This window comes from Dreissena polymorpha, chromosome 11, assembly GCF_020536995.1.
Source record: "Dreissena polymorpha isolate Duluth1 chromosome 11, UMN_Dpol_1.0, whole genome shotgun sequence".
In the NCBI taxonomy this organism is placed as follows: Eukaryota; Metazoa; Mollusca; class Bivalvia; order Myida; family Dreissenidae; genus Dreissena; species Dreissena polymorpha.
Genome location: NC_068365.1, coordinates 78,095,690 through 78,112,736, shown reverse-complemented (window position 1 = coordinate 78,112,736; position 17,047 = coordinate 78,095,690). Strand labels below are relative to the sequence as shown.

The 17,047-nt window shown below is 32.6% G+C and overlaps 1 protein-coding gene across 1 annotated transcript in view; it reads right to left on the bottom strand.

Annotated features, from left to right (window-relative positions):
- Positions 1-17,047, bottom strand: part of LOC127849959 (deleted in malignant brain tumors 1 protein-like) — a gene marked incomplete at its 3' end in the record, with an annotated part of 105,812 nt that overhangs the window by 48,153 nt on the left and 40,612 nt on the right. Inside the window, 10 exon segments of the mRNA XM_052382699.1 lie at positions 37-69; positions 1,179-1,333; positions 1,938-2,094; positions 4,152-4,300; positions 6,822-6,969; positions 7,218-7,372; positions 8,034-8,166; positions 8,658-8,818; positions 9,933-10,095; positions 10,714-10,777. Of these exon segments, the coding sequence (XP_052238659.1) occupies positions 37-69; positions 1,179-1,333; positions 1,938-2,094; positions 4,152-4,300; positions 6,822-6,969; positions 7,218-7,372; positions 8,034-8,166; positions 8,658-8,818; positions 9,933-10,095; positions 10,714-10,777 (1,318 nt within the window).

Below are 17,047 nucleotides of genomic sequence, written 5' to 3'. Positions count from 1 at the left end.
AATGATTACAAAGGATAAAACATTAAAGACACCTACATGACGCTGTCGGAGCTTGTGTGGTGTAATGGTCTGAAACAAACAGTGAACAGAAAACAATTTACTTTTGTCACAAAACAATGCTGATGTCGACAAAATTGCAAAAAATGCCCAAGTGCATTTTCTAATGCTTATCAGGATTTATATAAAACATAACCACTCTAGACGAGAAATTTACCCGCGAAACTAATAAAAATAAAGAGCAAGGACCAAAACTCATCTAATATCGGAAGAAACTGCATCGCAATAACAATCTGAACAAGTTCACATGGTGATACATTTGTGAAAATGTTTGATAACTTTCAAATGAAACGTCTACTATTGACACATTGTCATAATGTGCGTTGTTGTTTTTTGTTATGCGGGTTTGGTGAGAAAACTTATCTTGTTCCATGAAACTAGTCTAACAATAGGAAGGTCTCTGGTTCGAAATCCGTTTTCGGACCACAGGATTTTTTTAGCAAACCATAATCATACGCTTACTCGTTTCCACCAAATTGTATAAATTGGTACCTCAAGAAATACAAACCCATGTGATGTGGGTGCATACTGCACCGAGTGTAAACCGTCGGCTTATATTCCAGTCGAGTGTGTGCGGTGCGGGGGGGGGGGGGGGGGGGGGGCGGGCGGGTCAATGGGAAAACGGTTAAAGATTTACCATCAATATCAGACCTTTAACCTTAACCTTTAACCTTACGTTTGCTAATCGGACCACTTTAGCGGCATTACTCTTCAAAATATGATTGATAAATGTTAAAAAATCTAATTTCGCTCCAATAAAATCGATGTAGATAATACTATGCACGTGACTAATCAGGTGTGCAATTGCATTAAGTGATTTCGATGTCTTATAACGCTAACAAGAGTACCTTTTGAATTACGTGCGATAAAAGTTCGTTTACTTGAAACGAAGCGTATTTTCGAGTGAATTAAATACAGTTTTTAAGTCCACAAGCTGTTTAATATGTATGTAAAGTCTAACCACACTAGCATTTCGATCGCTTCATCTTTCGTACTATTTGAGCAATGCTAGAGGTACGCGCCTCACAAAGATCATAAGGATTGAAAAGGCAAGGCAAGTTAATGATGCGAACTATGTTAAATTTTTAACATCAAAACCTACTGCTGTTTTAATCACTTACTTCCACAGTTCAAATATATATCTTCCTGATGGATACAGTGCACACTCCGGTGATGGTCAACCAGGCAGTCGTTGAGGTCCCACTCGTAACCATGGCAATTAAACACGGATGGAAATATGTCTCCTTTCCCACCACCCCCTCTTGTGCTGTATTCACTACAAACACAAAGCAGATCATTATGTTGCCAAAGTCCATGCTTCTATTCTATGATTTTGAAAAAGAACAACGTGTTTTTCATTGTTGACTTACTGCTACAACCAAGAATCCATTTTCACTTGTTTTAACAAGAGATTGCCAAGCAATATGGTCTCCTACCGGTGAAACTCCATTATTTTCAGATTATTTGTTTTCTATTTGTTATCATAGCAACCAGAATTCTGGACGTAGGAACAAAATGAAATGACGTGCATAATGTCATTATTGCCATCTGTCCATGTTTCAAGTTTCATGAAAAAAATATGAAGAACTTTTAAAGTTATCGCAGGATCCAGAAAAGTGTGACAGACAGACTGACAGACTGACAGACAGAGCGCAAACAATTAGTCCCCTTCGGGTTGACTGGTAGGGGAAAAAAATCGACATAAGAAATTGCATAAACAATAACGTTGAACAAAACACTATTTATTGATAGAGTAAAATGTGTATAATCGATCTGTATATTTAAATTTACTAGTTTTTCATTTACTAACCATTCGGTGTCACAGCGCACGATATCATTCTAGATGATACCAAATAAATACTTTCTGTAATAAAACTCACTTCAAACCATTGGAAAACCCTAATTGACGGCAAACGACGTTCGCCTCTGCATAAGAAAAACCTCTCCGACAGACTGTGCTCCATGAGTCGGAGGATGTGTTGTAGATCTCCAATCGGCCACTGCTGTCGTCAGAGCCATCCATTAGCCGGACTTCATCTAGAAGGTGTTTTATCTGAGCATAAACAACTTAACCGTATAACACATACTAATAACCAGGCACTCACGTTTATGCCTGATTATATTAAAATACGGTTACGATGAACGAATACGTTTCCATACTCGAAACGATTTAAATCAATTCGAAACGTACCTCGCTTAAATTATACTTGTATGACCTCATTGAACTCGTACAAAACGTGCTCGCCTTAAACAGAATGTAAATAGACACACTTTCGAAGACTAAAGGGTATGCTAATAGATTCCACAAGTGCTGTCCAGCTATATGTAATATTAGTACATTGTGTGAACATTAATGCGGAATATTAAGTCGTTAGAGCTATTTGGCGTCACAGGTGGTTAGCGTGTGGCTATGATATTAATTAGTGAAATTATTATTTTGAAAGATAAATAATCATATTATAACGAACAATCAATCTCGGTCTTATTCAAGGCAGAAATAAATTTTCTTTCTGGAAATGTACATGTCTTTCAATATTTTTACAAATGCTGGGTCAACTTTTAGGAAATAACACATATTTCTTTAATTTCATTCTTGTTTTATACTGGAGCTTTTTAGTCATGTCGTTTTAATTTATCAATTTAAAGCATTTAATCACAAACTCCAAAATAAGCCGAAATCTGTGAACAAGTACATGTTAGTTATTAATGATTAAGGTTGAGTTTGATACTGTATGGTATTATGTTTTTGATTAAATATTGTTTTTTATTAATGTCTTTTGGTAAGCTGGTGTGATCCCAGTTAAGATTGTAAACAATTTCTAATGTTTATGCATATTTCTTACAATCTATGTACCGGTACTTGGGTTTTGCTTAATTGATGTATTTTTATAAAATTTGACGTAGACGGTAGAGATAGTTAAAACAAAAATCTCGGTTAAAAGTGCGGTGAACCCCTATTTTTATCTGTGTTGTATGATGACAACACGTAGTTGAACATATTTGAGCAGTTTTGCAGAATTCTATTTGACAGAATTTTTTTAAATTACATTTTGGTGTGAAAAATAGTAAAAAATTGATGTTTTTTGGGGTGACATAAAAATTAACAAAAATATTTTTTTAAATTTAACTTGTTTTCTCCATTTTTTGGCATTGTGTTGTTTAATTAAATGGTATTTTATGTATCTCAGCTTATATAATATCTATATGTTGTCTATTTCATAGGTTAATAATTGGTTTGTGGCAACTAGAGATTTTCCAGTTTAAATGAAAAAGTACATGTTATAAAATGGTGAATAAAATCAAAACAAGGCCGGTGACCCTATATTTTTATTTCATTTTTCATATAGTTTTTGTATATAGTACTTGAATTCAAATTTTGAACAAAATCTATTTGGTGGAAAAGAAAATCAGCAAACTGCAGCAACACCCCTTAATATCATGAGAATATTAGCGTTTTTAAATGAGCACACATTATATCACCGAACCAGTCTGAGCGAAGTGAGAAGCACTGTCAAAACGTTAAAGAAGCTGTAATTCATATTATGCAATATATATATGCAATATCGTTATGTTTCGTTTAAAGGGACCTTTTTCACGTCTTGATAATTTGACGAAATTAAAATAAATGTCTCAGATCAGCACATTTTCGGTGTAGTTTTTTTTGTGGATAGGAAACAGTAATATTGAACATTTACCATGCTCTTAAATATCCATTTTATACATATTTTGACGATTTAAAAAAATCTGAAAATTATAAAGCGTTTCAAAAGCGAAACGATAGTATGAATTTGGGAAATTCTGGTGTGATCTTTATATTTTGTGACATTACGAGGATTGCTGTATAAAGTAAAAAATACTATATCATCACGGGTGGCCGATTGGTTTTAGCGGTAGGCTTTTACTTCAATGGTGAGTGGTTCGATCCTAGGTGTGGATTAAGCAATCTTTCTTCAATGTTATTTTTGTTTTTAACTGGAACTTTTAAGTTCCGATGTTAATATTTATCAATTGAAAGCATTTAATGACAAACTTAAAAATATTCATATCAACAATATGGTTTGAATTTAAGGACATTTCCTTGATAGTGCACTTACTACAGTCAACAGCTGCCGCGTATCCACTGCTGCAGTATCCACTCATTGTAGAGGTGCACATGGAAATATCGGACTCCATTCCATGACATCGAACGTTTTTTATAAAATTGTTGTAACTCCCAACATATGCACGAGTGATTTTGCCTGGCCTGATGGTAAAACATCAATCAATCTAGTTTTTAATTTACGGATAGTGACAAAAATTAAATATGTTCGCATTCAACCAATAAAGCGACGTTGAATACGTGAATGTGGAATGCGCGCTGCGATAATATACCCCTGTCCAATAATGTCTTAGAATTTCAAGGAATTGTTCACAGATTTTTGTATTTAAAAAAAAGATGTACTTTAATATTTTATAAAAAATTATAAAAAATTAGGATTGTCTAAACAGATTATAATAGGAAGAAACAATACCTGTGTTGGTGAAACACAATGCCCCCTATTGCGCTTTGAAGCAGAGCAGAAGCTATTTTTGAAAAAAATTGTTCCAAGGCCCATAACTTAACCAAAGATCAATGGTCCCGAACGAAACTCACACTTCATCTGTTAGTTATGTAGGTAGACGCGCACACCAAAATTCAGCTAAATATAGATAGATTTATTACAATATTGTGCAAGTTACATGGTTGTAATAATGGTAACAACAATACAATTTAAAATATGACATTTATATTTATAAATATAAATAGAATGTATACATATAAAGATTTATAAAAATTAATAATTACTAAATATATGTATTATAATATACCATATTAGTCACATCAATATCAAGGATAACACAAGAAAGGGGAATACACACCTTATTTCCATTGTGATGCTCAATAGTGGTCTGACGTAGAGAGGTTTAAAACAATTTTAAACTTAATTAAAAAGAGATAGATATGAAGCAAAAAGCGCATATACAATGTCTTCATTAAAAAATTAAATTACCTAAGATGAATGACTTAAATGACTACAATGTTAATTAATACTGACAGGAACACACGACAACTTGTCACAATATGTATCTACGAAATCATATCACAGTATAGCAAAATATCTAGAAAAAAATTAACAAAATGATAATTATTTTACAAATTAAAATATTGATCTCTAGTTGCTTTTTTAAACTGGGCAAGGCTGGACGGATTCCTTATATCAGTAGGCAGAGAGTTCGTTAGTAGGTTAGACCCAACATAAGAAAATGTCTTAGATCCAAAGCCCTTAGCTGGTGGGGGCTGGAAAGATCCCTTCACTCTGGATCTTGTATTGTTAGAATGGACTGTTTCTAAAGGCCTAAAATATTGACCCAAATAATCAGGACTTTGACCTTTTTTGATTTATAAACATGACACAATGTAATCTGCTCAACTATTTTACTAACAGGTAACCAGCCGAGGGACTTAAAGTGACTGTGTTGAATGTGTGACCTATTACCTAAATTAAGAAAAACATTAATTAGTTTATTTTGAGTGACCTGAAGCTTGTCCTTCCAGAATTTGATCAGTCCATAATATCAAGAGCAACAAGCATAATCAAAATGACATTGGATCAGAGAAAGTACCAAAAGGCTATTATTATTGACTGTAAGATAATCTGACTTTCTATACACAAATTTTAACCTTGCATTAGCATTATTGATTATGGAACTGGTCATAGCTTCACCTGTAAGATTCTGATCCAATGTGGCACCAAGATATTTGACTGAAGCAGAAGATTTGATACTTTTGCTACTGCAAGTTATATTAAGATCACTGTTTGAGTTGACCTTTGGCTTGGAGCCAAACAATATTGACTCAGTTTTACCCAAATGCAGAGATAACCTGTTGTCGTCAATAAGCCATTGTTTAAACAATCCAAAAAAACAAGAATCAAAAGCTTATTTCTAACAACAATCTGTAAATATCTGAAAGCGTTGCCTATGAAACATCCGGAAAACGGTTATTATACATAAACTTTCCAAGTCTAAGAACCGATCCCTCGCCTCAAATCAATGGACCGGAACAAAACTCACACTTCATGTGTAGGTTATGTAGGTTGACTCATATACCAAAACTCAGCTAAATATCTGATAGCTTTGAGTTAAAAAAACACACACCGGAAAATGCTAATTATAGAGTAAATGTCTAACACCAAGGCCCATAACTTTGCGAAAAATCGATTGACTGGAACGAAACTCACACCTTATCTGTAGATCATGTAGGTACACTTAAATAAAATTAATCAGCTCAAGAACTGACAGCGTTGGATAAAAACTCCGGAAAATGGAATTCCGGACGGACAGACGGATAGACGGACGGACAGTTCGTATGCTACATGCCCATCCAACCGGGGACATAAACAGTTGAATGCAATGCGTACATACACCGTGAATCAAAGTCTGGGCATTAAGTAGCAAATGCAAACGCGCTTCCACTGGTAAACATCATTTAAACGTCATTTTATTAATACAAGTTTATATAAAAAAATGTAAATATTTTCAAACGTTATATAATTTCCATATTTATAGTAAAGTTTATCTGAAAACGGATCGATGTTTTTCAGAATGTTCAAACTCTCTGAAATATTATTTTGCGTGTTCTAATACAATTTAAATCTTTTGAAAAGTCGCATTTTGACAAACATTAAGTCCCTTTAAGAAATGAGAAAACATAAAACGGAATGAAAATTAAACATATAACCTACACCGCCGTGCCATTGAGATTTGCACATACTGCGCGTGCTTCGTTCGGACCAAACCCGTCTGAGCAGATGTATCTCATGTAGCCATTTTCATATACGCTTATCGTTCCGTGCAAATCGTTACGCCCGCCTCTGAGTATTATTTCAGTTTCTGTAGTATCGAGAATTAAGCGGTGTTACATCTTTTAATTTAACGAAACAACCTGTTACACATATATTTCGGTTATCATTTGTTGTATTATTTCAGTTAGAAATATAAACTGGTCAAATATTATATAAACAAAGCGATCTAACAATATGAATAAATGAATGTATGCTTAAAAAACACGTTTTATACAAAGCATTCACAGTTAAGCGCATTGTAATTGTTTCATCAGGCAAGTGTCAATAACTACTAACCTTTACAAAAAATATTCACTCCGTTATACGGGTTTCCATTGCAGTAGGTCTCATGGACGTTACACTCAGAAACATCATCTTCGTTTCCTTGGCAACCCAATCGCAGCTTGTAAGATGAATAGTCTGTATTCGCATCCGTCGTATAACTAACGTTCCTTCCAATAACAACAACAAAAAACAGCGATTTGACCTTAGTTTGTAATCTGCAGAGATAAATATTAGCTCGGAATCTACATTGAAACAGAATGTCAACAAATTAGTCGACAGATTAAAAATTTAGATGAACGATCAAAACCTTAATACAGTTTAGTATAAAACAACTCGAAGTTCTGTGAAGTGAACAGACAAGGCATTTTTTTTTAATGAAATGTTGTTTTTCCAAAAAAATATCGGATATCATAAAAATCTGTAAGCAGTATCATACACATTAATCGCTCTTTTTGTGACGATTTATTTTGATGAATGTTTACAATACATGAATAACCTTTGGATGTTATCTCTACTTAAGACATAGTTGAAATAATGTTGTACTTATTTTCAATATTTAATCATTAACATTTATAAGTCTTTAATAATGCATCATACCTTTGCTTAATGTCAAAATACAGGTGAGAACTTAAGCTAGCTTCAATAGTCTTTTACGGATATTTTATTATCATTATTTAACCACATGAAAAGAGAACAATAGATAAGTTATCAATTGTGTATTGCCAGTGACCTTGTTAAGCTTAGCTAACATTATCTGCAATCGAGTCCATAACTATTTATCTTATTTTATTGGCGTATTATTAGTTATAAAGCAGTTGCTGCACTAACCATGATGGTAGATACGCAGTCCGACAATACACCGTCGCATCAGCATGTGAAAAATAGTCCTGACAGATATGAAATATGGTATAAGGGTTCCCAACCACTCCGCCATTGACCATATTGCTGTACACCTGAGTGTCTGAAAGAGAGACACAGGTGCAATAAAGTGAAATATATGAACTATGCAACCTATTTTCATTTAATGATTATGAACTGACGTGAGTCATCATTTCATAATATATTTTTATAATTTTCCAATAATTTCGGGGGGGGGGGATAATTATAATAAGTTGTGATAAACAAATGTATGTCCGTTTATATTATTTCAAACTGAAAAAGTCAATCATTGATTCTGTTTTACTGGCTTTACGTCTCTTCGTGTTTACTTCTTCATTTCATTTCTAACGGTATATGGTTTGTCAAAGAAAATGTCGCCAAAGATACAAAGCAAACTGCTGTTTTACTGAGGCAAAGTAATTTGTGAAGCAATTACACATATATCAATAATAAATTGTTACATATTTGCCTGTATAATGTCAATTACGCATAGCATGTAGAAACTTGTATTTTATACGTCGGATCTGTTTCAATAGTACAATAAACTGTGTTGAAAACTGATCTTGAACATACTGCAAGATACGTGAACCACTCCGTTATAACAAATGTCTTGCGGAGACCATCGGTTTGACTTGCAGAACAGAATGTCGATTTCATCTCCATCACATCGAAGATTTGGCAATGAAATACCGCTCTTCATATCCGGGTGGTAAGAGGACGACAATGTTGCATTTCTAGAAAAAACAAACACAAAATACAAAGCAGATAAAATTGTTTTTTACATGTTGATAAAATATTAAGACTTGTTAGCTTTCGTTTATTTTAGTTTTGTTCAACTATAGACATGATAAACGCATCACATTTTTTTAATTCGTATCTTGAGGGTCTTTATCATACAATACATTTAGAAAGCTAGAATCCAAGGTGGTAAGTATTTATATATTCACAAACAATGCGTACACATCGTTAAAACACAACATATATGTTAAGATATGTATACAAACAATTTGTTGTGATGAACAGGGATAAGCCAAAAAGAATCAATAGCGAAGATTTTGCATATAACAATTTCCTAAGGCAAAATAAGTTTAAAACAAAGTTTGTTTACGGATGGGTTCAAATTCCCTTGATAAATGGTATAGTCAAAAGAAATACTTACATGTATGGTATTTGTTTTAATGAATTGCAAATCTCCTCATTGATATATATATATACCATAAACTATCATGTTGAAATCTTGTAGCATATCGGATATAGAGCCTTCATCATACAAAACAACAAAGGGCAATAACTCTATGTTAAAAAGTGCATGGTTATGGTTCTTGTGCATGGCACTTCTTCCCATTGATTTCTACACACCCTTGAAGTTTCATGTAGAAATGTTGCATTGTATTTGAAATATAACCATGAAAAGTGCCATCATACAAAAACAACAAAGGGCAATAACTCTTATTTAAAAAGTTAAGGTTAATGATTCTTACGAATAGCATTTCTCCTCATTAATATCCTGAGCTTTGTAATAGCCCTGAACAAATACATCATTCAAACAAACAAACACAGGGCAATAACTATTATATAACCAAGTGTATGGTTATGGTTTGTGTGCATGGCACTTTTCCTGATCAATATATATACACCTTTGAAGTTTCATGTTGATTTCTTATATAGTTTCTGAGATAAAGCCCTAAAAAGTTGTGTGACCGACCGGCGGACGTACTGACAGACGGACAGACAACGCCAATTCTATATTCTTCTGCCTTTTGAGGGTGATAAAAACAATCTACACAATTTATAATAAAGTATTGGAAATTTCAAATTAAATATTATTAAGATAAAAGAAATAATTACACGGTGTATTGTGTTGTGTTTCGCAGCATCCCACATATAACATTGGCTGTTTCTGTTGCTGTTGGATTGTATTGGCTACACAGAGCCCTCCATTGTCCGTCGTGTAAGATCTCAACGTAGCCTCGATAGGCACTGCCGTCTTGTACTAATCTTACTTGGGTTTCTGAACAATAAGACAAATAAAAACCTTGATCCGATATTTAACGACAAGACGAATATATTATAGTATAACATTCCTTTATCCAAATGCTTAATTGTTTATAAAATACAAATGCACTATCTTTTTAAATGTATAACTATACTAGTATCTAGCATAATTCAGTTGTTTTATAAGGTTTTCTGTGTTCGCCAATGAGTCATATTTGATGGCATTATATTGTGAATTGTAGAACTGTATTTTGCTTTTTATAGGTATATAATTCGATCATTTACGTCGTTTGTTATCACAGATTATTACACAGTTTAAGTTCTTATATATTAGAATAGTTTTGCCCCAAAACATGTAGCTTCGCGTACATGGTATGTTCTTATATCATTGACACTGTACATTTTTACCATAGTAAAATAAAAAACAAAAACACATACACACAGGTAAAAATGCAAACAAATTTAAAATATTTTTTATTGTGCTTGTTTCTTGTCTGTCAATACGCTGACATTTCAACATTTCACCTATGTGTATTTTGTAACTAAATGCAATTTTGTGCACTGTATTTTACTTTTTTATTCAGCAAGATTTAAACATTGTTTTAGCATGAATATTATAAAACAAATGGAATACCTGTACACGCCAAGGGCAGCAGAAAAAGACCAAACACAACTAAGCTAAAATGATCCATCATCTCCTGATGCGGTAAAAGGTCTGATTCAACAACTTACGCACAAGCTGAATCGCTTGTATACGAGATAAACAATCTCTTTATCGTAAAACTAGAACACAGTATTGCAAAATACGAAACCCTTCCAGTAACAGGCACAAATACATCGATATAATTTGGGGTTTTTAATAACAATTATAATCTGTGTGATATCTCTGTGTTTTCCCCTTGATTTCGAGGATTACAATGAATTAGAAAATGCATGGTCTGTTACGACAAGTGGCTCATTAAAAAGCAATTTGTATGCAATCAAAATCACAAATACTCATATAATTTAAAAGACATATAACATAGCGCAATATATTGCATATTTGAAACATTAATTACAATTATATATGATGAATGTTTTGATTGCGGGTATTTCGTAACATTAACGTGTTTGTTTCAAAATTATGTTTATAGTAATACTATCGTAATTAGTTGTCGAACGACACCACCTTCGCATCATTGAACCGGTAATCAAAGACATAATTAATATTCTTTGGCAGATAAATTTACACACTTTCTTTGACTTTATGCACGGTACATGATAAGAAGAGCACGCAGAGCTCAATACCGTGTATACGCCCTTTCTTTTTTCAACTTTGCAAATACTGTCAATAGAACTTTTCACTTTATTGGCATGTTTATAGGTAGCATAAAAGAATAATTGGAATTCGTAAATCGTGTTTTTTTTTCTCGCACAGTGGTTAGCATTCGATACAATGGTTTAAAGGGGCCTTTTCACAGATTTTGGCATTTTTTTTAACTTATTCATTAAATGCTTTATATTGATAAATGTAAACATTGGATCATAAAAGCTCCAGTAAAAAATCAAGAAAAAAAATTAAAAAAAGGAAAAGAACATTGCCCCGAGCAGGTTTCGAACCAGTAACCCCTGGAGTCCTGCCAGAGTCCTGAAGTAAAAACGCTTTAGCCTACTGAGCTATTCCGCCGAGTACACATTCTTGACGTATTTTATACCTTATATAAGCAATCTTCGTAGTTTCACAAAATTTAACGACAAAAACAGAACTCTCCAAATTATTCAATCGTTTCGCGTTGCAACGCTTTATAATTTTTAGGTTTTAAAATGTCAAAAGATGCATATAATGGCTATATTAGAGCATGGTTAATGTTCAGTATTACTGTTTCCTCACAAATATCATAACTAAAACGAAAACTTACGAATCTGAAACAACTTTTTTCAATTTTGTCAATTTACCAAAGCGTGAAAAGATCCCTTTAAACAAAATGTGCTTAAAAAACAATATAGATAAACGAATGAAATAACATACAACGGAATAACACATCGTTGTTAATTTATTATTATGAGGATCGAATCAAAGTTGTCAAAGAGGTGGATTTTTTTTTAAATAAAATGTTTGCTGTTTGATGAATCATGTTAAAGCTCAAATAGAGGCATCAATTAAATGTTAAGAAGAGTTTCAGTTTCAATCGATATTTATTGTGTGCTACGTATCTTTATATTCGATTATTTCGTTGAGTTGTGGCCCGTAGTTGTGGCTTAATTGTATTGATCATCGTTAGCTGAGAGTGAATGTGGACGCCAGTTTGTTCAGTATAAGCCACGCGATTCCATTCTTTTCTGATATGAAAAATCGGCCCGGCTCAGCGGGCTGATATAATTTATATTGGTCCGCCAGATACGAATATCGGCCCGCTCGCGACGGCATTTTTTAAAAAATATTTATAGGAACGATATATGATATATTAATAATTAATATATATAATATGTACTTTATACTACGGCGAATATTGTATGTCTAGTAACATACATGTGTGTTTGTGCGTTCCTGGTCACTTTCAGAATGATCATGATTTTTAACTTATTAGTTTACATATTGGTACATTATCGGGTTGCGTATAATTTAGTTAAAATTTGATGTTCAAATTATTAATTATAAATAATATGAGTATGTGTAATGTTATATGAGACATTCCGTTTGTTTTTTGAAATAAATTATACTTCTGTTGCTTTATAAACTCCCCACTTATGAATTTTCTGAATTGTTCAGTCAGTTGATAAAATATCGTGTGCATCAATTAGAATACATGTAATTTGCTTAAATATACTATGAAATGTTATCAAGTGGAATGAACATTGAATTGTCATGCCGATAACGGCTGATAAAAATACCGAAATAAAATATTTGCTGATTCATCAGGGTCAGTGACATTATGTATACCTAAGTCATAATAATTGTTCAGTCTGTTGATAAAAAAACGTGTGCATCAATTAGAAGACATGTAATTTGCTTAAATATACTATGAACTGTTATCAAGTGGAATGAACATTGGATTGTCATGCTGATAACGGCTGATAAAAATACCGAAATAAACTATTTGCTGATTAATCCGGGTCAGTGACATTATGTATAGCTAAGTCATTATATACATAGATGGTGACGTCACTACGTTATTATTATTACCTCTATACTAAGACGCATCACGTTCTCCTGGTTTGGGAAATTATTCTTCCGCTAAAGTAGTTCTGCGTAGGAATGAACATGTTAATAATGAAAGAAAAACCGTTTTTTATTGTGTGTTTAAAACGGAATGTTGTTTAAAGAAATGTTATTTAATTATGTCGGAATGTAATTTTGAATCTCTATTAAGACTGATAGCAATTATCAGAAGCACGATTACCTGACCTACTTTCGCTTTCACTTTTCACTCGTAAAAGAAGTGCTACCAACTATTCCTTTCGCGTTAGTACACAAGTCAGTAAGACCGGTGTGTACACAATGTCAGGCCGTCTACTGGTTGCTATATTCCTATATTTTCCTATATTTTGGAGAATTTTCCCATATTTTTCAAAACCTACTATATTTCCTATATTTTCCTATATTTTTGAATTTTTTCCTATGTTTTGTTCTGAAAATTTCCTCTTTAAAAAATACTTATAAGAAGTAATACTTCCTTTAGATATTTTAATTTACAGTGTAAAAAGCTGTCCCTCCTCTTCCAAAGCATCACCATCTTGCAGGAGTGCTGTTGTACACCATTGCGATATCTATATGGGCACCTTTGATGAAGAAAAATACAACCATTTCACAGGTGAGAACAAATCATAGCAGATAGTTGAAACAGGTCTTTCCCCAGGGATGCTCTTCTGAAGGGATATTTAATGCTCTTTCTGATCTTAGATGGAATTGACCGTATTACAGGCTTCCAATTCTACATGTCTTGTAGAATAATTTAGAAGGCTGTTTTAGATATTACACAGATATCATTATGTAAATATTTGATCCACTTAGACAAATCTGTTTTAAAATATGTTTCATTGTTGTTACTTAGTAGTCTGCAGGTAGCAGCAGCTTCATGTAAATTCACAAAGGTGTACAGTGAATAATAGAATTCTAACAGTTATCTTTTGAGTAGTTCTAAGTTAGCTTCATATATTGATCTCATTCTGATTTATTTTTGATATCTGATAAGAGAATGTTCTTGTTCCGTATACTCAATGTATATCTGCTGATTATTGAGATGTTTTATCGTCATTTTGCCATGTATACCATAGCATCTGATTATTGTTTTTAAGATATGCATCTACCATTGTGTGTCTGATACCCATGATATTAGATTGTTTTACAATTGGTATTAATAACACAGTGCAATTGTGTTCAATTAATTATTTTGATGTTCAATTTCAAATATATTTATATGCAGAAGCTGCCAGAAAAAATCTTATATTCTGTATGTACATTTTATCATATTGGACGTTTTGGTGTTCTTTTCATGTCCTAAAAATGTTTGATTGAAGAGTGTATAGAAATTTTAATGTGCATACAATACAGAATATATATTATATACCATGATATGCTACTACATGTATATTATTCATGTTTTCGGTTTCATTTTCAATGTTCTGTTGCACTCTTATGTTAGGTTGTTAAACTCTGTTTAATAATGTTTTGTGTTTTGTTCATTGTTAACTATTTTACCGTAATTACTCTATGTTTTCGGACACTCTAAGTTTTCGGACACCCCCTTTTTAAGCAAAAATAATTATTTTTCGTGACTCTTAATTTTCGGACACACGAGTTTTCGTCGATAATTAATGTCTCTAAGTTTTCGGACAGTATATTTTACAGCGTTATTTGACCAAATTTCGGTCCTGTTTTCGATATCTAGTGACACTTTGATCATGGGGTTTTACAACCAGATTAACATCACAAAACATGGCAGGCGCATGCCTGAGGGCAACGGACCATTACAAATGCGTTATTGGGTAAATAACCTTGTAAACCGGTATTAAACAATGTGTTCGCCCGATAGCATAAGCTTTATGACAATTACCAGGGGTAGTGCCAATTAACAGTTCCATTATCTACCGCAATGGTACAACCCCATCTCAGTAATATAACTGTGACAAATACTAATTGCTTCGAAGTGTGATGCACCCTATTGCAAGTTTCACGAACAATGGAAGGTGTTAGACAACAAATATCGGAAATGAACAAACAAATAATTCATAGTTTGCTTTTTTATTGCGTTAATTACAGGTTCATACTAGCGTGTATCGGTACATCACATGCTCATCTTTGAACACGTTGGTCAAAGTACAACCTTGTAGTAATTTTCTGTCACATAAATGAAGCATTTAAAATAATTTAAAATGCAGTGCAAACATATATAACTGTAATTTATACTTTGCGGCATGGTATTTTACAAGCGCGTGCTATTACCGGTAGTCGTTGATACAATTGACGCTATTTTCGGACACTTCAATTTTTGACTCTAAGTTTTCGGACACCTGTATTTTGTGAATATTTTTCATATCTAAGTTTTCGGACACGAAAATAAATAATTATTTTTACGTGTCCGAAAACATAGAGTAATTACGGTAATTAAAAAATTTCAGGTGTCCTCATTTATTACCACATTGTGTTGCTGCATCAGCATATCTGCCTTGGTGGTGAAGATGAGGGACTGTTTTGTTAAGTAAAACATGAATTTAATGATTATTGACGGAAAACAAGTAAGTAAGAAGTACCATAAAATTCCTATAATGTAACCCTAAACAAGCCCAAACCTCCTATATTTTGATGCAAAAATTCCTATATTTTTCCTATATTATCACCTTAAGAGGTGTTGTGGCAGTTTATTTAACCGAGAATATATTTATAGCAACAACGATGATGCTATTATCACAACTCAATATTTTTGTTATCAGTATCATCAGAAATGACCATGATTCAATTGTCAGTGGTTCGATCCCAGGTGGGGTTAACTTTTTTTATACTTTTTTAATTTCTTTTATTTCATTATTGATTTATACTGGAGCTTTTTAGGCATGTCGTTTAAACTTATCAATTTAAAGCATTTTATCACAAACTCCAAAACAAGCCGAAATCTGTGAACAAGTACATGAAAGTTATTAATGATTAAGGTCGAGTTTGATACTGTATGGTATTATGTTTGTGATTAAATATTGTTTTTTATTAATGTCTTTTGGTAAGCTGGTGTGATCCCAGTTAAGATTGTAAACAATTTCTGTTTGTGTTTTATGATGGCAACACGTACATGAACATATTTGAGCAGTTTGGCAGAATTATATTTGACAAAATCTTTATAAATTACATTTTGATGTTAAAAATAGTAAAAAAATTGAATTTTTTTTGGGTGATATAAACATTTTTTTTTTCACTTTAACTTGTGTTTCCCTTTTTTTGGTATTGTGTTGTTTAATTAAATGGTATTTTATGTATCTCAGCTTATATAATATCTATATGTTGTCAATTTCATAGGTTATTAATTGGTTTGAGGAAATTAGAGATTTTCCAGTTTAAATGAAAAAAGTACATGTATCTCAGCTTATATAATATCTATATTTTGTCTATTTCATAAGTTATTAATTGGTTTGAGGCAATTAGAAATTTTCCAGTTTAAATGAAAAAAGTACATGTTATAAAATGGTGAATAAAATCAAAACAAGGCCGGTGACCCTATATTTTTATTTCATTTTTCATATAGTATTTGTATATAGTACTTTAATATAAATGTTGAACAAAATCTTTTTGGTGGAAAAAATAGCATAACTGCAGCAACACCCCTTAAGTCAGATGACGGCCTGCAATGTACCTAAGTAATAAACATATTATAATTCATGCTTATCAAGTAAAATAATGATGACATATCCATTAAATTTTAAACATAGCGAATAGCTGTATTCTGAGACAGCAACAGTACAAATACGATTTTCTTTCTACTACACCCGTAGTGAGGTTTGTG